The 15,903-nt window shown below is 41.7% G+C and overlaps 1 protein-coding gene across 5 annotated transcripts in view; it reads right to left on the bottom strand.

Moving 5' to 3' along the window:
- Positions 1-1,417, bottom strand: part of znf827 (zinc finger protein 827) — a 129,443-nt gene extending 128,026 nt beyond the window's left edge. For all 5 annotated transcript variants that reach the window (XR_009644849.1, XM_060827083.1, XM_060827101.1 and 2 more), the window contains exon 1: positions 1,058-1,417. Coding sequence is in view for 4 of the 5 variants with exons in the window: in XM_060827083.1 (XP_060683066.1) it covers positions 1,058-1,103 (46 nt within the window). In the remaining variant the exon portion in view is untranslated. The remainder of the gene's footprint in view (positions 1-1,057) is intronic.
- Between the last annotated feature and the right edge of the window lie 14,486 nt (positions 1,418-15,903).

Genomic DNA, 15,903 nt, shown 5'->3' with positions numbered 1-15,903 from the left:
GTGTGTGTGTGTGTGTGTGTGTGGAGGGGGGGAGAGTGTGTGTGTGTGTGTGTGGAGGGGGGAGAGAGTGTGTGTGTGTGTGTGTGGAGGGGGGGAGAGTGTGTGTGTGTGTGTGTGGAGGGGGGGAGAGTGTGTGTGTGTGTGTGTGTGGAGGGGGGGAGAGTGTGTGTGTGTGTGTGTGTGTGTGTGTGTGTATGTACGGGGGGGGGGGGCGGGCGAAATCTCTCCGGTCGCCCAGAGCCGCGCGGACAGTCCTTTCCCCAAAGAGGGCAAGCAGAAGCGCGGACGATGCCCCGTGAAACTCGGGCTTTCACTCAAAAGTTAACACCTTTCAATAAGGGAAAGAACTGGCGGATTTTTCTCTGTGTGTGTGTGTGTGTGTGTCTGCTTGAGGGTGACGCGGGGTGAAGGAGGAGGAGACAGGAACCTGTCCCCGCCCCGGCCCTGGCCCTGGCCTCGGCCTTCTCTGTCTGACCCCTCAGTGCGACCAGGGCCCGGCCTGGGGCCACGGCCTCCGCTCCGTTCGGCCCTGAGCAGCCATTCCAGGCTCATCCTCCGCCACCTCCTTCAACCCCAATTTTTTTGGGGGGGGGGAAATGAACCCACACACAACAAAAAAAAAGAACCAGATACATCCTTCTTGGGGGGGGGGACGAAAAATGTAAACAGCCGAGAGCTGCCCACCTTGCAGAATCATAATTTCGAATGACAAGTTGCCCCCGTTCGATGCGCTGAAGCGCGTCAAGGAAAAAGGTTAAACAGTTTTTAAAAAAAAACTCCTCTCATCACCGCCAACATGGCCGCCCGGTCCGTTGCTATTTGAAATCAGAACCCCCCCCTCTCGCGCCGCCGCCGCCGCCGCCGCGCGCGCGTCCCCCCTCCTCCCGCCCCCGGAGTGTCTTTGTCAGCTTCACCTCTGTCACCCCACAGCCCGAACCCGGGGCTCGAGCCCCAAGCTCGAGCCGCTGCTGTTGCTGCCGCCGCGCCAACGGCCGCGCGCGCTCTCTCTCTCTCTCTATCACACACACACTCACACTCCCAACCCCACAGCACTTACGCGAATAAGGTAGGCGCTTCGGCTGCTCCTGCTTTCTCCTGGGCATTTTCCTTCCTCCCCACAACTCCTTTTTTTTTCAAACCATTTTCTCTTCACATTCTCCTCTTTTCTTTTTTTTTTAAAAAATGCTTTTCTTCTCTGTGCGTGTGTGTGTTTTGTGGCGGCACACTCGCCAGCAACAAATAAATATGTTTTTGTTTTTTTAAAAAAAAAGTGTCTGGTGTGTGTGAGTGTCAGGCGCTGGAGGGGCAGGGAGCCGCACACAGGATGCACCTGGCCGACCGGCCGTGGCCCCGGTGGGTGACTGACTGAGTGAGTGTCTGTCTGTGAGAGAGAGAGGGAGGTTGGCGGTGCGAGACTCTGCTGCTCCAACCCTAACACTAATCTCGAGATCAAAGGGCAAGTGCAGGGACGACAAGTAAAGGTGCCGCTCGGCTCGCAGGGATACATTCGAGACGAGCACTTACCCCCCTCCCTCCCACCCCATCCCTCAAACTGCAGACCGGTGCAAAATAAAAACAGCACTGTTAATTGTTTGCATATTGCAATACATGTTTTAGAGTGGCCTGTTTGCCACCTAAAGTTCAACCGTGCATTCTCTTTAACCCCCTGACCGGGTAGGGAACTCATATTATTTTCGTTACGTAATGATGGTCCGAAAAAAAAGCTGAACTCGTCGACATTTAACCAGCTGCAAACGAAGCTGATGTCAAAAATTCTTTTGAATGAGGTGTACTTGCAATCTGTTTCACCGTTCTAAATGAAAGACTGTAACGTTTTGTCCAGGTAACATTGAGTTAAGGGGAAAAAAAAACTTCAAAATACATAAAGGGCTCGTATTTTAGGGCATTACAAAAGTTTGTCGTGCGAGCCTACTGTATTCGAGATTAAGGGATTTTTTTTCGGCAACATCAAGTTTCAAGCAATATGATTCAAGTGTTTCCATTCAAATTGAAAAACAAGTTGATACATAAGCTTACAATCAGTTCATCGCTCAGAACAATTTTATATTGAATTGTCTAAGTCTGTCTTTCCTTTTGCAAAATAATAACCTTTTAACAAGAATTATGTTACTTGTTTATGTATACCTGTTCGTTTCATATGGAAAGACTGTAATGGGCAAACTAATGATAAAGTTCTTCTGAAAATAATCATTCTATTTACATACTAAATAAAATTGAACTGATTAAATGAGTAAACCTTTTTTTTCAGATTTTCTTTCAAAGCATCCATAAACTCATCAGCATGTGAGAAATGTCTAAAATGCATATAATTTACATATCATAACATTCAAAGTTTCTCATTCCACAGCTGCCTGTGTGCTGAATGGTTTCTGTTTTGATCTTAGATTTACAGTATGGGGAATATTTTGCCTTTAAAATATTGATTTTTGAATAAAAAGCAAAGACTTTTCCAGCATTGTTTCAGATTTCCAACATCTGCAGTAGTTTGTTTTTATTTGAATGGTTAATTCACTGCCACTTCTCTTTCACATATTCCCACCTTGAAAATGTTGTGCCCTTCTGTCTGACTGGATTTCTATTTTAATATTTTGACTTGTTCTTCCTCATTAGTTCCTACCTCCTTCCTAGTGTTTGAAAGTGTTTGCCAAAAATGTGCTTTCACCGCTGCATCTTCATCCTCAGTGACCGTCTCCAGCTCCACGTTACCTGTTTAGAAGAAGAGTTATATAAGACTTGAAACATTAATTTTGTTTTTCTCCCCACAGATGCTGCCAAAGTTTCTGCAGAATTTTGGGTGTTTGACCTGTGAACTGTGTTGATGGTGTCAGTTGGGTGAGAGATCAGGAGCTATAGAAAAACAAAGTAATTTGGGTGCATATAAGTCATTGAAAGTGTACAGATACAAAAAGTGATCAAGAAGGCAAAATAATTTTGTCCATTGTTCCAAGAGTTGTGAAATGCAAATGTTCCCATGCCTCTCCAGTCTTCCCTCATTACTCAGAAACTGATATAGGGTCACAGAGATGTATAGCACGGAAACAAACCCTTCAGTCCAACTCGTCCATGCCAACCAGATATCCCAACCTAATCTAGTCCCACCTGCCAGCACCCGGCCCATTTCCATCCAAACTTTTCCTATTCATATACCCGTCCAGATGTCTTTTAAATGTTGCAATTGTACTAGCTCCACCACTGCCTCTGGCAGCTGTCTCCATGCACGTACCACCCTCTGCATGAAAATGTTGCTGCTTAGGTCTCTTTTATATCTTTTCACTCTCACCCTAAACCTATGTCCTCTAGTTCTGGACTCCCCCACCCCAGGGAAAAGACTTTGTCCATTTATCCCATCCATGTCCCTCATGATTTTATGAATCTGTAAGGTTACCCCTCAGCCTCTGACGATCCAGGGAAAACAGCCCCAGCCTGTTCAGCCTCTCCATATAGCTCGAATCCTCCAACCCTGGTAACATCCTTGTAAATCTTTTGTGCCCTGTCAAGTTTCACAACATCATTCCAATAGGAAGGAGACCAGAATTGCATGCAATATTCCAACAGTAGCCTTACTAATGTCCTGTATAGCCGCAACATAACCTCCCAACTCCTGCACTCAATACTCTAACCAATAAAGGAAAGCATACCAAATGCCTTCTTCACTCTCCTATCTACCTGTGACTCTACTTTCAAGGAGTTATGAACCTGTATTCCAAGGTCTCTTTGTTTAGCAACACTCCCTACAACCTTACCACTAAGTATATAAGTCCTGCTAAGATTTGCTTTTCCAAAATGCAACACCTCCTATTTCTCTAAATTAAACTTCATCTGCCACTCCTCAGCCCACTGGCCCATCTGATCAAGATCCCATGTAGTCTGAGGTAACCTTCTTCGCTGTCTTCTACGCCTCCAATTTTGGTGTCATCTACTAAACAAATAACTATACTTCTTATGCTCCCATCCAAATCATTTATATAAATGACAAAAAATAGTGGACCCAGCAACGATCCTTGTGGCACTCTACTGGTCACAGGCCTCCAGTCTGAAAAATAACCCTGCACCACTACCCTCTGTCTTCTAACTTTGAGCCAGTTCTGTATCCAAATGGCTAGTTCTCCATGTATTCCATGAGATCTAACCTTGCTAACCAGTCTCCCATGTGGAACCTTGTCAAACACCTTACTGAAGTCCATATAAATCACGTCTACCGCTCTGCCCTAATTAATCCTCTTTGTTACTTCTTCAAAAAAACGCAATCAAGTTCATGAGACATGATTTCCCATGCAAAAAGCCATGTTGACTATCCCTAATCAGTCCTTGTCTTTCCAAATACATGTACATCCAGTCCACCACCGACGTCAGGCTCACCGGTCTATCGTTCCCTGGCTTGACCTTACCACCTTTCTTAAATAGTGGCGCCACGTTAGCCAACCCCCAGTCTTCTGGCACCTCACCTGTGACTATTGATGATACAAATATCTCAACAAGGGGACCAACAATCACTTCCCTAGCTTCCCACAGAGTTCCAGGGTGCATCTGATCAGGTCCTGGGGATTTATCCACTTTTAAGCATTTCAAGACATACAGCACCTCTTCCTTTGTAATATGGACATTTTTCAATATGTCTCCATCTATTTCCCTACAGTCTATACCTTCCATGTCCTTTTCCACAGTAAATACTGATGTGAAATACTCTTTTAGAATCTCCCCCATCCTATTTGACTCCACACAAAGGCTGCCTTGCTGATCTTTTAGGGGCCTTATTCTCTCCCTAGTTATCCTTTTGTCCTTAATATATTTGTAAAATCCCTTTGGATTCCCCTTACCTCTTTTTTGCCAAAGCTATCTCATGTCCCCTTTTTGTCATCCTGATTTCTCTCTTAAATATACTCCTACTGCCTTTATACAATTCTAAGGATTCACTCGATCTATCCTGTCCATAACTGACATATGCTTCCTTCTTTTTCTTAACCAATCCCTCAATTGTTTTGGTCAGCCAGCACTCCCTACACCTACCAGCCTTTCCTTTCACGCTAACAGGAATATGCTATTTCTGGATTCTCGTTATCTCATTTCTGAAGGCTTCTCATTCTCCAGCCGTCCCTTTACCTGTGAACATTTGCCCCCAATCAGCTTTTGAAAGTTCTTGCCTCATACCATCAAAATTAGCCTTCCTTCAGTTTAGAACTTCAACTTTTAGATCTGGTCTATCCTTCTCTATCACTATTTTAAAACTAACAGAATTATGGTCACAGGCCTCAAAGTGCTCTCCCACTGACATCTCAGTCACCTGCCCTGTCTTATTTCCCAAGAGTAGGTCAAGTTTTGCACCTTCTCTAGTAGGTACATCCACATACTGAATCAGAAAATTTTCTTGTACACACTTGACAAATTCCTTTCCATCTAAACCCTTAACACTATGGCAGTCCCAGTCTATGATTGGAAAGTTAAAATACCCTACCATAACCACCTTATTATTCTTAAAGATAACTGAAATCTCCTTACAAATTTGTTTCTCAATTTTCTGCTGACTGTTAGGGGGTCTATAATACAATCCCAATAAGGTGATCATCCCTTTTTTATTTCTCAGTTCAACCCAAATAACTTCCCTGGATGTATTTCCAGGAATATCTTCCTTCAGTATAGCTGTAATGCTATCCCTTATCAAAAATGATACTCCCCTCCTCTCTTGCCTCCCTTTCTGTCCTTCCTGTAGCATTAAGCTGCCAGCCCTGTCCATTCCTGAGCCACGTTTCTGTAATTGCTATGATATCGCATTCCCATGTTCCTAACTATGCCCTGAGTTTGTCTGCCTTCCCTGTTAGGCCTCTTGCATTGAAATAAACGCAGTTTAATTTATCAGTCCGACCTTGTTCTCTACTTTGTCCCTGCCTGCCCTGACTCTTTGACTCGCTTCTTTTCTCAACTGTACCAGACTCAGATGTCATTAAATAAATGTGCAGATGCTTAGAAACAGGAGTAGGCTACTCAGTCTCTTAAGTCTGTTTCACCATTCAATAAGATCATGGCTGATCTGTGGCCTAATTGACTTAGGCCATATCCCTTAATAGTTTTGCTTAACAAAAATTTATCAATCCCATATTTAAAGTTAACAACTGATCCTGCATCCACTGCTATTTGTGGAGGAGAGTTCCAAACATTTACCACCGTATATGTGTTGAAGTGCTGTTTAACATTTCTCCTGAACAGTCTGGCCCTAATTATCAGGAATAGTTTATCTTTATCTACTTTGTCTTTTCCTATGAATAACTTCAATGAGATCTTCTAACCTCTTTTAATTCAAGAGAAAACAGCCTTAATTTGTATAACCTATCCTCATAATTTAATCCCTGAAGTCCAGGTTTCATCCTTGTAAACATGTTGTACTCCCTCCAAGCCCAATAAATCCATCCTAAGGTGTCATGCCCAGATCTACTCTCAGTACCTCAGCTGGCGTCTAACCAGTTTTTCTTTGTATAACAGCAGCATAATTTCTGCATCATTGTACTCCAATTCTCTAATTAAAAGGCCAGTCACAATGGGCTGAATGGCCTCCTTTTACACTGTAACATTTATCTGCTTTCTTTACTTGCTCCCAATGTATGCAGAATAGATAGATTTTTATTGTTTAATGCTGTTTAGTGTGATATGGATTGTTAGTAAGTGAGGAAAAACTGAATGGTGATTGGAGAAGTGTGGTACATTTGGTAAGAATTGGCATGTGAGGATACATTCAATGTTGCCCAATTAGTTTCAGTTCCTAATGAAACCAGAATGCAGCTTGCTTGTAAGAGGTAGTCTTTAAGTAGCGTTGCTTCAAGCATTGTAGGCTCAATTTAATTGGTACAAAAACAAAACACTGCAGGTGCTGGAAATCTGAAATTAAAGCAGAAAAGACTGAAAATAGTTGATTTGACAGCATCTGTTGAGAAAGAAACAAGAGTTAAAGTTTAAGGTCAAAGAACTTTAATCAAAACTTTGACCTGCACGCATGGTAATTTAAAGAGGTCAACATATGTCCATGTTTAGAAGGATATTGTTTCTTCTTCTGAGGCTTACAGCCAATCAGCAGTCGCTTGAGCCTATGCTGCATGCATTAACCATGGACGTGAGCAGGCATTACAAAGTTTGCAAGCTGTCTGGGCCAGTTCAGTCAGGATTGGAATTATCACTTACCGTGATGTCTACACAATTCAAGGGCTTGCAAATTTAGCCCCAGGTATCTCATTAGTACAGCTTAGTAATTAAACATTTGAATGAATATTCTAAAACACAGAAGTACCATATTGATAGTACATTAAACAATTTTAAAGGAATACTTGGGAATGCTTTTCCCACTATAACTAGTAACACAGGAATAGGCTGCACAGCCTTTATAACCTTTACCAAGTTCAATAACAACATAAATAGCTCAGTTAGTGACACCCACTTCTTATGAATAATTATCAATCGGTGTATCAATTCCTTTTATGTGCCTTGGTCTATCATCCCTTCATAACTTACTGAAAAAAACTATTAATCACAGTTTTGAAATTTTCGAATGATTTGGCATTAATAGCTTTTTGAGAGGGAGTTCCAGATTTGCACTACTTATGTTCCTGTTAGGACATGGGACAGAAGGCCCAATATTCAAACCCAATACTTTTAGTCTGTATAGAAATGGGGATTTTGGATAGGGGGAATTTTTTTTTTAAATATGGCAAGGTTTGGCCAAACTTGACTGGAAACAGATACTTAAGGGAAAATCTACCACGGAACAGTGAGGGGGAATTCAAAATGGAATGGAGAGAGACTACAAACCCAATGTGTTCCCATTAGGGTGAAATGTAGGATCAAGAAGCCTAGAGAACCCTGGATGTCCAGGAGTATTCAGGACTGAATAAGAAGGAAAGAAAGAGGTCTGTAGCATGTACAGAGGGAGCAAATACAGGTTGGTCAGATGTGCAGATCAGTAGCAGATGGAAATTAATCTGGAAAGTGTAAGATGATGCACTTTGGAAGAAGTAACAAGACAAGGGAATACTCAGTTGGTGGCAGGACATGATGAAGCTCAGAGGAACTAAGAGATCTTGGGATGCTTGTTCATAGATTCCTGTTTGCAGCAGGACAGGTTAATAGGATAGTTAAAAAGGCATACGGGATACTTTATCAGTTGTGGCGTAGATTATAACAGCAGGAAGGGCATGTTGGAGATGTACATAACTTTGGTGATCCACAGCTGGAGTACTCTTTGTAGTGCTGGTTATCTCACTAAAGGAAGGATATCATTGCACTGGAGGGGGTGCATTTTAGTTATGGAGGGAAACAGGATATGCTCAGGCTGATTTCTTAACAGCAGAGAAGGTTGAGAGGGGATGTAATCGAGGTGTGAAAGATTCTGAGGGACAGGACAGATTGGATAGGAAGCAACTGTTTGCCATAGTTGAAGAGTCAGTAATGAAGGGGCATAATTTTAAGGTGAAGAGCAGGAAATTCAGAGAACGTTTGAGAAAAAGTTTTTTTTTACCCAGAAGGTGGTGTAAATGTGGAATGCACTGCCTGGGAGGGCAGTAAAGGGATGAAAATTCACTACCATTAAAAGGTATGTGGATGAGCACTTATCTTCATGTCATTCAAGGCTATGAGCCAAGTGCTGGAAAGTGGGATTAGTGTAAATACATTGATACTTCTGTACTATATCACACTATAATAACCATGGACCAGGCCTTTAGGGGGCTCATCATACATAATTCAGATGCCCAGGCCAGGAGTAGCACCAGGGTCTGTATTTTGTCTCGAACCCTGGTTGCTGTCATCAGTCCTACATGCCCTAGCCCAAGGACATGCTGACTTGTTGTTGATTCTCCATATTAGAACTGGTTTCTCTCTCTATACTCCATCAAATCATTCGTTACACCCAGACCCTGGGTAAGGTTCCCCAATTGGTTCTAGTTCCACTTTAGGTCTACCAAATCACTAATGTCCCAGATGAGGATGGATGGACTGAATCCCCTTCTTCACTCATCCACCTCCTCAGCTAGTTATAACAAAGTTAACTTAAAAACAGGTCCCTTCCCTTTCTCCCAGACCCAAATGAACTTATCTTTTAAAAGAGGCCAATTTAACAAGGCTTTGTAAAGTTAATAAGGAGTAAATCTATTAATTAGTAAACATGAAAAGAATTAATAATGCTACACACAGAATAGAAGCAAGAAGTGAGTCCAAAACAAGTTATAAAAAGGGTTACATGAGTTAGTTTTTGAATTGTTTTCAAAGAATGGATAGTTGTATGTTGTGGCTATTGCATTAGAGATTACCAGTATTGTTGGCATTCGTAGATGAACAATCAGTTTCACGATCCTTTGATTTTGCACATTTGTGCAGACTCCGTAGTTCTGATTTAGTTCAACTGCGATTGAATTTCAGCAATCACATGAGACTTTAATTGTCCTTCTTCATTTTTCTGCGGGCTGGTTAACTGGCTTCTGGTACTCAAAGTGAGAAAGAGTATTTACCTGCAACACAAGGTGACTAAAGTCTTTGTGACCTTGACAGCACACTAACACAAATGCTCAAGCCTAGGCTGGTATCCATGAGAAGGTTCAGTCCCACAAGTACACTCTGGTAAAGTTGAAATTGGCAATTTAACCTTGTCCTTGTATGTTCATTAAAGGGCGGAGAAAACACAAAATGTGTTTGATTTTGGGACATAATCCATAGGGATGTCTTGTTGTTCAGCATGGGATTGTTAGCATTCTCAGTATTTTAGATTAGATTACCTACAGTATGGAAACAGGCCCTTTGGCCCAACAAGTCCACACTGACCCCCTGAAGAGTAACCCACCCAAATCCATTCCCCTATCCTATATTTTACCCCTGACAAGATGGGCAATTTAGCAAGGCCAATTCACCTGACCTGCACGTCTTTGGATTGCAGGAGGAAACCGGAGCACCCACACAGACTTGGGGAGAATGTGCAAACTCCACACGAACAGTCATCCAAGGCAGGAATCAAACCCAGGTCCCAGGCTCTGTGAGATGGCAGTGTTAACTACTGAGCCACTGTGCCACCTCTTGGTGGAGGTGTGAAATATTCTGAGGGACAGGACAGATTGGATAGGAAGCAACTATTTGTCATAATTGAAGAGTCAGTATTGAAGGGGCATAATTTTAGGGTGAAGGGTGGGAAATTTAGACAACATTTGAGAAAAAGTTTTTTTGGTTTTAAGTCACTCTTTCTCTGTTTGAAGATTCTTTGATACCTTTATATATTATATGCAGTCTGTCCCACATAGAAAATTTGCTCACCAGTGAAATAATTTACATCTGTAGCTATTTTGTCTCTGTGGACACTCACTTAAAAAATCCATATTTTTGAATTAAAGATTAAGAATATCCATAGTATTTTAGGGTTCTGAACCATTGTCATACTACATTTTATCTTAAATTATTATATTAATTATATTAGCTCCTGATCTTCTATAAACAAGGGAATGAAAACCCAGTCTACGCATTTTTACTCTCATAATTTATTTATTGTAACCTGGCAATCATTCTGGTGAAATCATGCTGCAGGTCCTCCTTGAACCATTGCAGCCCTGGGTGTAAGAATACCAGAGTGCTGTTAGGAAGTTCAAAACCTTGGCCCAGCTATACCAAGGGAGCAGCAGTAATGTTCTAAGTCAGGATTGTCAATTACTTAGAAGGGAACTTGCAGGTAGTTGTGTTCCAAGTATCTGCTGCCCTCTTCTAGATAGCAGAGGTTGTGGATTTAAGGAGCATGAATATATATTGTAAAGAATTGTCTAAGGAGCTTTGGTGAATTTCTTCCATTCATCTTGTATATTGTATGCACTGCTGCAAGTATGCATTGATGGTTGTCGGAGTAAATATTTGTAGGTGTTACAAACTGGCTGCTTTGTACTGATGGTGCCAAACTTCTTGGGTGTTGTTGGGGCTTCACACATTTCGGCAAGTGGAGAATATTCTATCACACTCCTGACTTGTCAATGTGGACAAGCTTTGGGGAGTTAGCAGTTGAGCTACTCACTGCAGAATTCTTACATTCTGATCTGTTCTTGTAGCTACCGTAGTTGTATGGCTAGCTCAATTCAGTTTCTGGTCAGTGGTAATCCCCATGATGTTGATGGTGGGGAATTCAGCAACAGTTGTGCCATTGAATGTCAAGGGGTGCTTTTTTCTTGTTGAAGATGGTCACTACCTGGTAAATGTGAGGTGTGCATGTTACTTTACACTTGTCAACCCAGTCCTGAATGTTATTCAGGTCTTGCTGTATTTGGGCATGGATAGCTTCAGTACCTGAGGAGTCACAAATGGTGCTAAGTATTGTGCAATCAGCAAGCATCCCCATTTCTGACCTAAAGATGGAAAGTAGGTCACTGCTGAAGATGAACTTAGAACACTAGACTGGAGATGAGATTACTGAACTTCATCAAATTTAATCATCTCCTTTCGTACTAGGTATGACTCCGACCAGTGTAGAGTTTTTCTTCTGATTCTCATTGACTCCAGTTTTGCTATTCCTATGAAGGGCTAATGACTGAAAAGCCAACTTTCCTGCTCCTCGGCTGCCGCCTGTCCTGCTGTGCTTTTCCAGCACCATGCATTTTGACTCTGACTCTTCAGCATCTGCAGTCCTCACCTTCTCCTCGTGCTATTGATGTCGCACTCAGCTAAATATGGCCTAGATATTAAGACCAGTCACTCTCATATCTGGAGTTCAGTTCTTTTGTCTACTTTTGAACTGAGAATATAATAAGATCAAGAGCTGAGAGACCTTGGCAGAACAAATACTGAACATCAGTGAGCAAGTTATTACTAAGCTAGTGCTGCTAAAATTATTAAGCTAGGTGATATCTTCATCACTTTGTTGATGTTTGGAATGCACTGATGGGACAGTAATTATCCATGTTGGATTTTTCCTGGGTTTTTTTGTGTATGAGTTATTTTCACATTACCTGGTAGGTGCCAGTATTGTAGCTGTACTGGAGCAACTTGGCTGGGGGTGTGGAGCGTGGCATGTTCTGGAGCTCATGTCTTTGATACAATTGCCCGAATATTGTCAGGGTCTTTGCAGCATCCAGTGCCTACTACCATTACGTGATAGCACATGGAGTGAATCAAATTGAATGAAGACTGACAGCTATGTTGCTGGGCTTCTCTGGAAATGGCCAAGCTGGGTTGTCCACTTGGCACATCTGGCTGAAGATTGCAGCAAATGCTTCAACTTTATCTTTTGCACTGATGTGCTGTGCTCCGCTATCATTGAGGACTGTGATATTTGTGGAGTTGCCTTTGTCAGTGAGTTGTTTGATTGTTCACCAGTATTCCCAAATGGGAGTAACAAATTTTAACAGATGTAGATTTAATATTGGTCTACCCAATAGTTCCGAAGGAATATGCTGAAGTGCCTCAGTTTAACACCAACTGTGTTTTCAGTACACAACGTTTGGCATTGAAACCATGCCATTCCACTTCAGAAAAAACAGAATACAGCTCCATGTCTTTTGCTCCAATATTTTGTTATTCACTAGTGGAATGTGGGTGATTCTGGCTAGACCAGCATTTATTGCCCATCCTTAAGTTGTCCTTGAATACATTTTGTATTGCAGCCTCTACAGCCTTCTGTGGGAAAGAAATTCTACAGGTTCACCACCCTCAGAGAAGAAATTTTTCTTCTGTTTTCGATAGGTGACCCATTTTTCTAAGATTATGCTGCCTGGTCCAATATTCTTCCACAAGGGGAAATTACCTTTCCACATCTACCCTCTCAAGCTCTGTAAGAATCCTTTATGTTTCAGTAAGCTTATTGACATATAGAAGACTAAACAATGGATTATGACCCAAACTACAAAACCTTTCCTCATAAGAAAATCCCTCTATACCTGGGAGCAGCCTAGTTAACCTTCTTTGCACTGCCTCCATTGTCTTTTTTTAGATAATGGGACTAAAATTGTTCACAATATTCCAGGGATGGTCAGGTGCATTGTATCATTTAAGTGAACCCTCCCTAATTTTCTACGCCAGTCCCTTTAAAATGACATTATTACCTGAACTCAGATGCAAGCTTTTTTGTGATTTATGCATGATATCTCCCAAGTTTCCCTGTGCTGCAAACTTTGCTGTAATCTTTCTCCATTTAAATAATAGGTAGCTTCTCTAAGCTTCCTGGCAAAGTGCGTAACCTCACATTTTCCGACATTACATTCCACCTGCCAAGTGTTTGCTCACTCAATTAATTTATCCTTCCAACCTATTCTTCTGTCATCCTCAAACTTGACTATAGTGCATTAACTTTCCTCATCCAGGACATTAATATACATTGTAAAGAATTGTTTTCTTGTATTTTAGCATGGTGGTCTTTTGTTGATCTCTAAAACACACGAGGCTATAGATTTGGCTTTAACAATAGAATAGAAGTTTAATCCACAAAATAATCAAAAACAAAATAATATAAACAAAGTTATATATAACTGTTTAAAAAATTTTGAAATGCACAGCAAAACTAAGTCTCACATACACCATGAGCATAATTTTACAATTACTTAACACTCCAGCGCAATTTTCTTTTCCCGTCAAATCTGTATTTTTGACTTAACTGCTTCTTCTCAGTTCCAGTCCCAGGAGCTTCTAGGTCTTTTCCCTTGATCACTCACACATCTTAGACTCTCTCAGCTTTAAGTAACCAATGCAGGTTTCTACCAGACACTCCTGGTCTGGATTTTCCATAAACTAAACATTTTCATTCAGTTCATTTCAATGTTCATTTATTAATATTACTGGATTTTTTTCCCCTTTGAACTCCATCTGCCACAGTTCTGTCAATTCAATGAATAAATCAATGTTTATTCCTAATATTTTACTCTTATCTGTACTACTTACCACCATGGGCTGGAGTTTGCAGTTTTGACAGGTGAGAGAGGCAAGTTGGAAGTTTGTGGTCTGCTGACTTCCACCCCTGCCATATCTAAAAGCTGAATAAAGCACATTGAAGCCAATTAATGGCCATCTAAGAGGAAGCGGGTCGAGTAGGTGAGGGAAGGGTGAGATGTGCGCCAAATCAGGCCTCAAAGGAGGCTTGTTTGGCAGGGTGAGCCAATGACCTGCTAGTACATCACAGCTATCCATTTAAAGGCATCCTATCACAGTGAATGCAGCTGCATAAGAATTCATCATTTGGATAAAGAAAATAAAAAGAAAAATTTTACATCCATTGACCTTTTGGAGCAGCAATAAATAAGACCACTGTTTTCTTTCTAGGTATTATTATGCGAGCAGTGTCACATTCAGGACTCTTACCAGAAAGGAAATAATGCCTGAGCGCAACTGTCCCATTCCCTTTCTGAGTAAGTTGCATTCAGAAAATAGTACATATCCTACTCTTTAACTCTGTTTGTCTCTCCACAGAAAAGAAACTAAATGAGATAATTGTCAAACAGTCTATCATCCTCCGCTGCAAACTTTGATGGAAAAAGACCAAATGGAGTGGTCCATAACCAAAGATGGCCTCTTTGTGAACCCTCATGAGTGATTGGGCATAGGGTGACAGTGCTTTACATGATAAGAAACATGGTCAACAAGTAATGGAAAAAAGGAGACCTCGCCACCAGATCAGACTGGTGGATGGAGATTGGACAGGAGGTCAGGTGTAGGCTACAAGCAACTGATATGATGAGCACAAAAAATGAAAGCAAAGATTCATTAAAATGTCCTTCATTCAAATTTGTAGGAAAAGATGGTACATGATGCCCATGAACATGTTGTCGGGACGAGAAAAACCTAACCCTACCATTTTGACTTTGGAAGAAGAGAAAGTGCTTGAGTTGGCCTCAAACCAATGGAATAGAAGTCCTGAGATTCCATGAGCATATAGTTCTCTTCTGGAAAGGTTGTGCTGAAGGGGAGATGGGGGAAATTGAGCTTGGAAGAAGGGTGGAACATTTATGAGTTTGACTTTGCAATCTTCCAGCATTTTGGGTAGGATCATATCACCCAATTTGGTACTTCAGCCTTGGACACATACCCTACTAATGGATGGGGAATATCAAGGAGAGGTGAACATAGCCAAGCAGGTCCCATTGAGTGAATTATTTATTAGTTGTTAAATTTTCACATAAACTCTCTGGCATCTAAAGTCCCCAGTGAACCAACTCCGCTACAGCCTGGCATGGCTCATCCTCATCATCATCAGAATCATCCTCAGACTCTACTTATATTGTTGTCTGCCAAAACCTCTGCTCTCTTGAATGGGTAACATACAGTACACCGTAAGCATGAGAAATAGACAAGCAGGACAATATTGCATTTGCCTAACCTAAACATCTGGATTATGTTCTGAGCAGGTCAGATAGTGGTGCAATGGCAGTGCCATTGGATTAGTTATCCAATGACCCAATCACACGTTCAAATTTCACCATGGTAGTATGTGGAGTTTGAATTCAATTAATAAAATCTGGAAAGAAAAAACTAGTTTTGGTGATGGTGACTAATATCAATTGTCATAAAAATATGTCTGGTTCATTAATATCCTTTAGAGAAGAGGTGGTTCAGTGGTTAGCACTGCTGCCTCACAGTGCCAGGGACCTGAGTTCAATTCCACCTGCGGGCGACTGTCTGTGTGGAGTTTGCACATTCTCCCCGTGTCTGCGTGTGTTTGCTCCAGTTTCCTCCCAAAATCCAAAGATGTGCAAGTTAGGTGAATTGACCATACTAAATTGCCCATCGTATTCAGGGAGGTGTAGGTTAGGTGCATTAGTTAGGGGTAAACATAGGATAGTAGGGTAGGGAAATGGGTCTGGGTGGGTTGCTCTTTGGAGGGTCATGTGGATTTGTTGGGCTGAAGGGCCCTTTTCCACACTGTAGGGATTCTATGATTCTCTGAGATGAAAACTA

Source organism: Hemiscyllium ocellatum, chromosome 1 (genome assembly GCF_020745735.1).
Source record: "Hemiscyllium ocellatum isolate sHemOce1 chromosome 1, sHemOce1.pat.X.cur, whole genome shotgun sequence".
NCBI lineage: Eukaryota > Metazoa > Chordata > Chondrichthyes > Orectolobiformes > Hemiscylliidae > Hemiscyllium > Hemiscyllium ocellatum.
The sequence above is the reverse complement of the archived record's forward strand: the minus strand, read 5'-3'. Positions and strand labels throughout refer to the sequence as shown.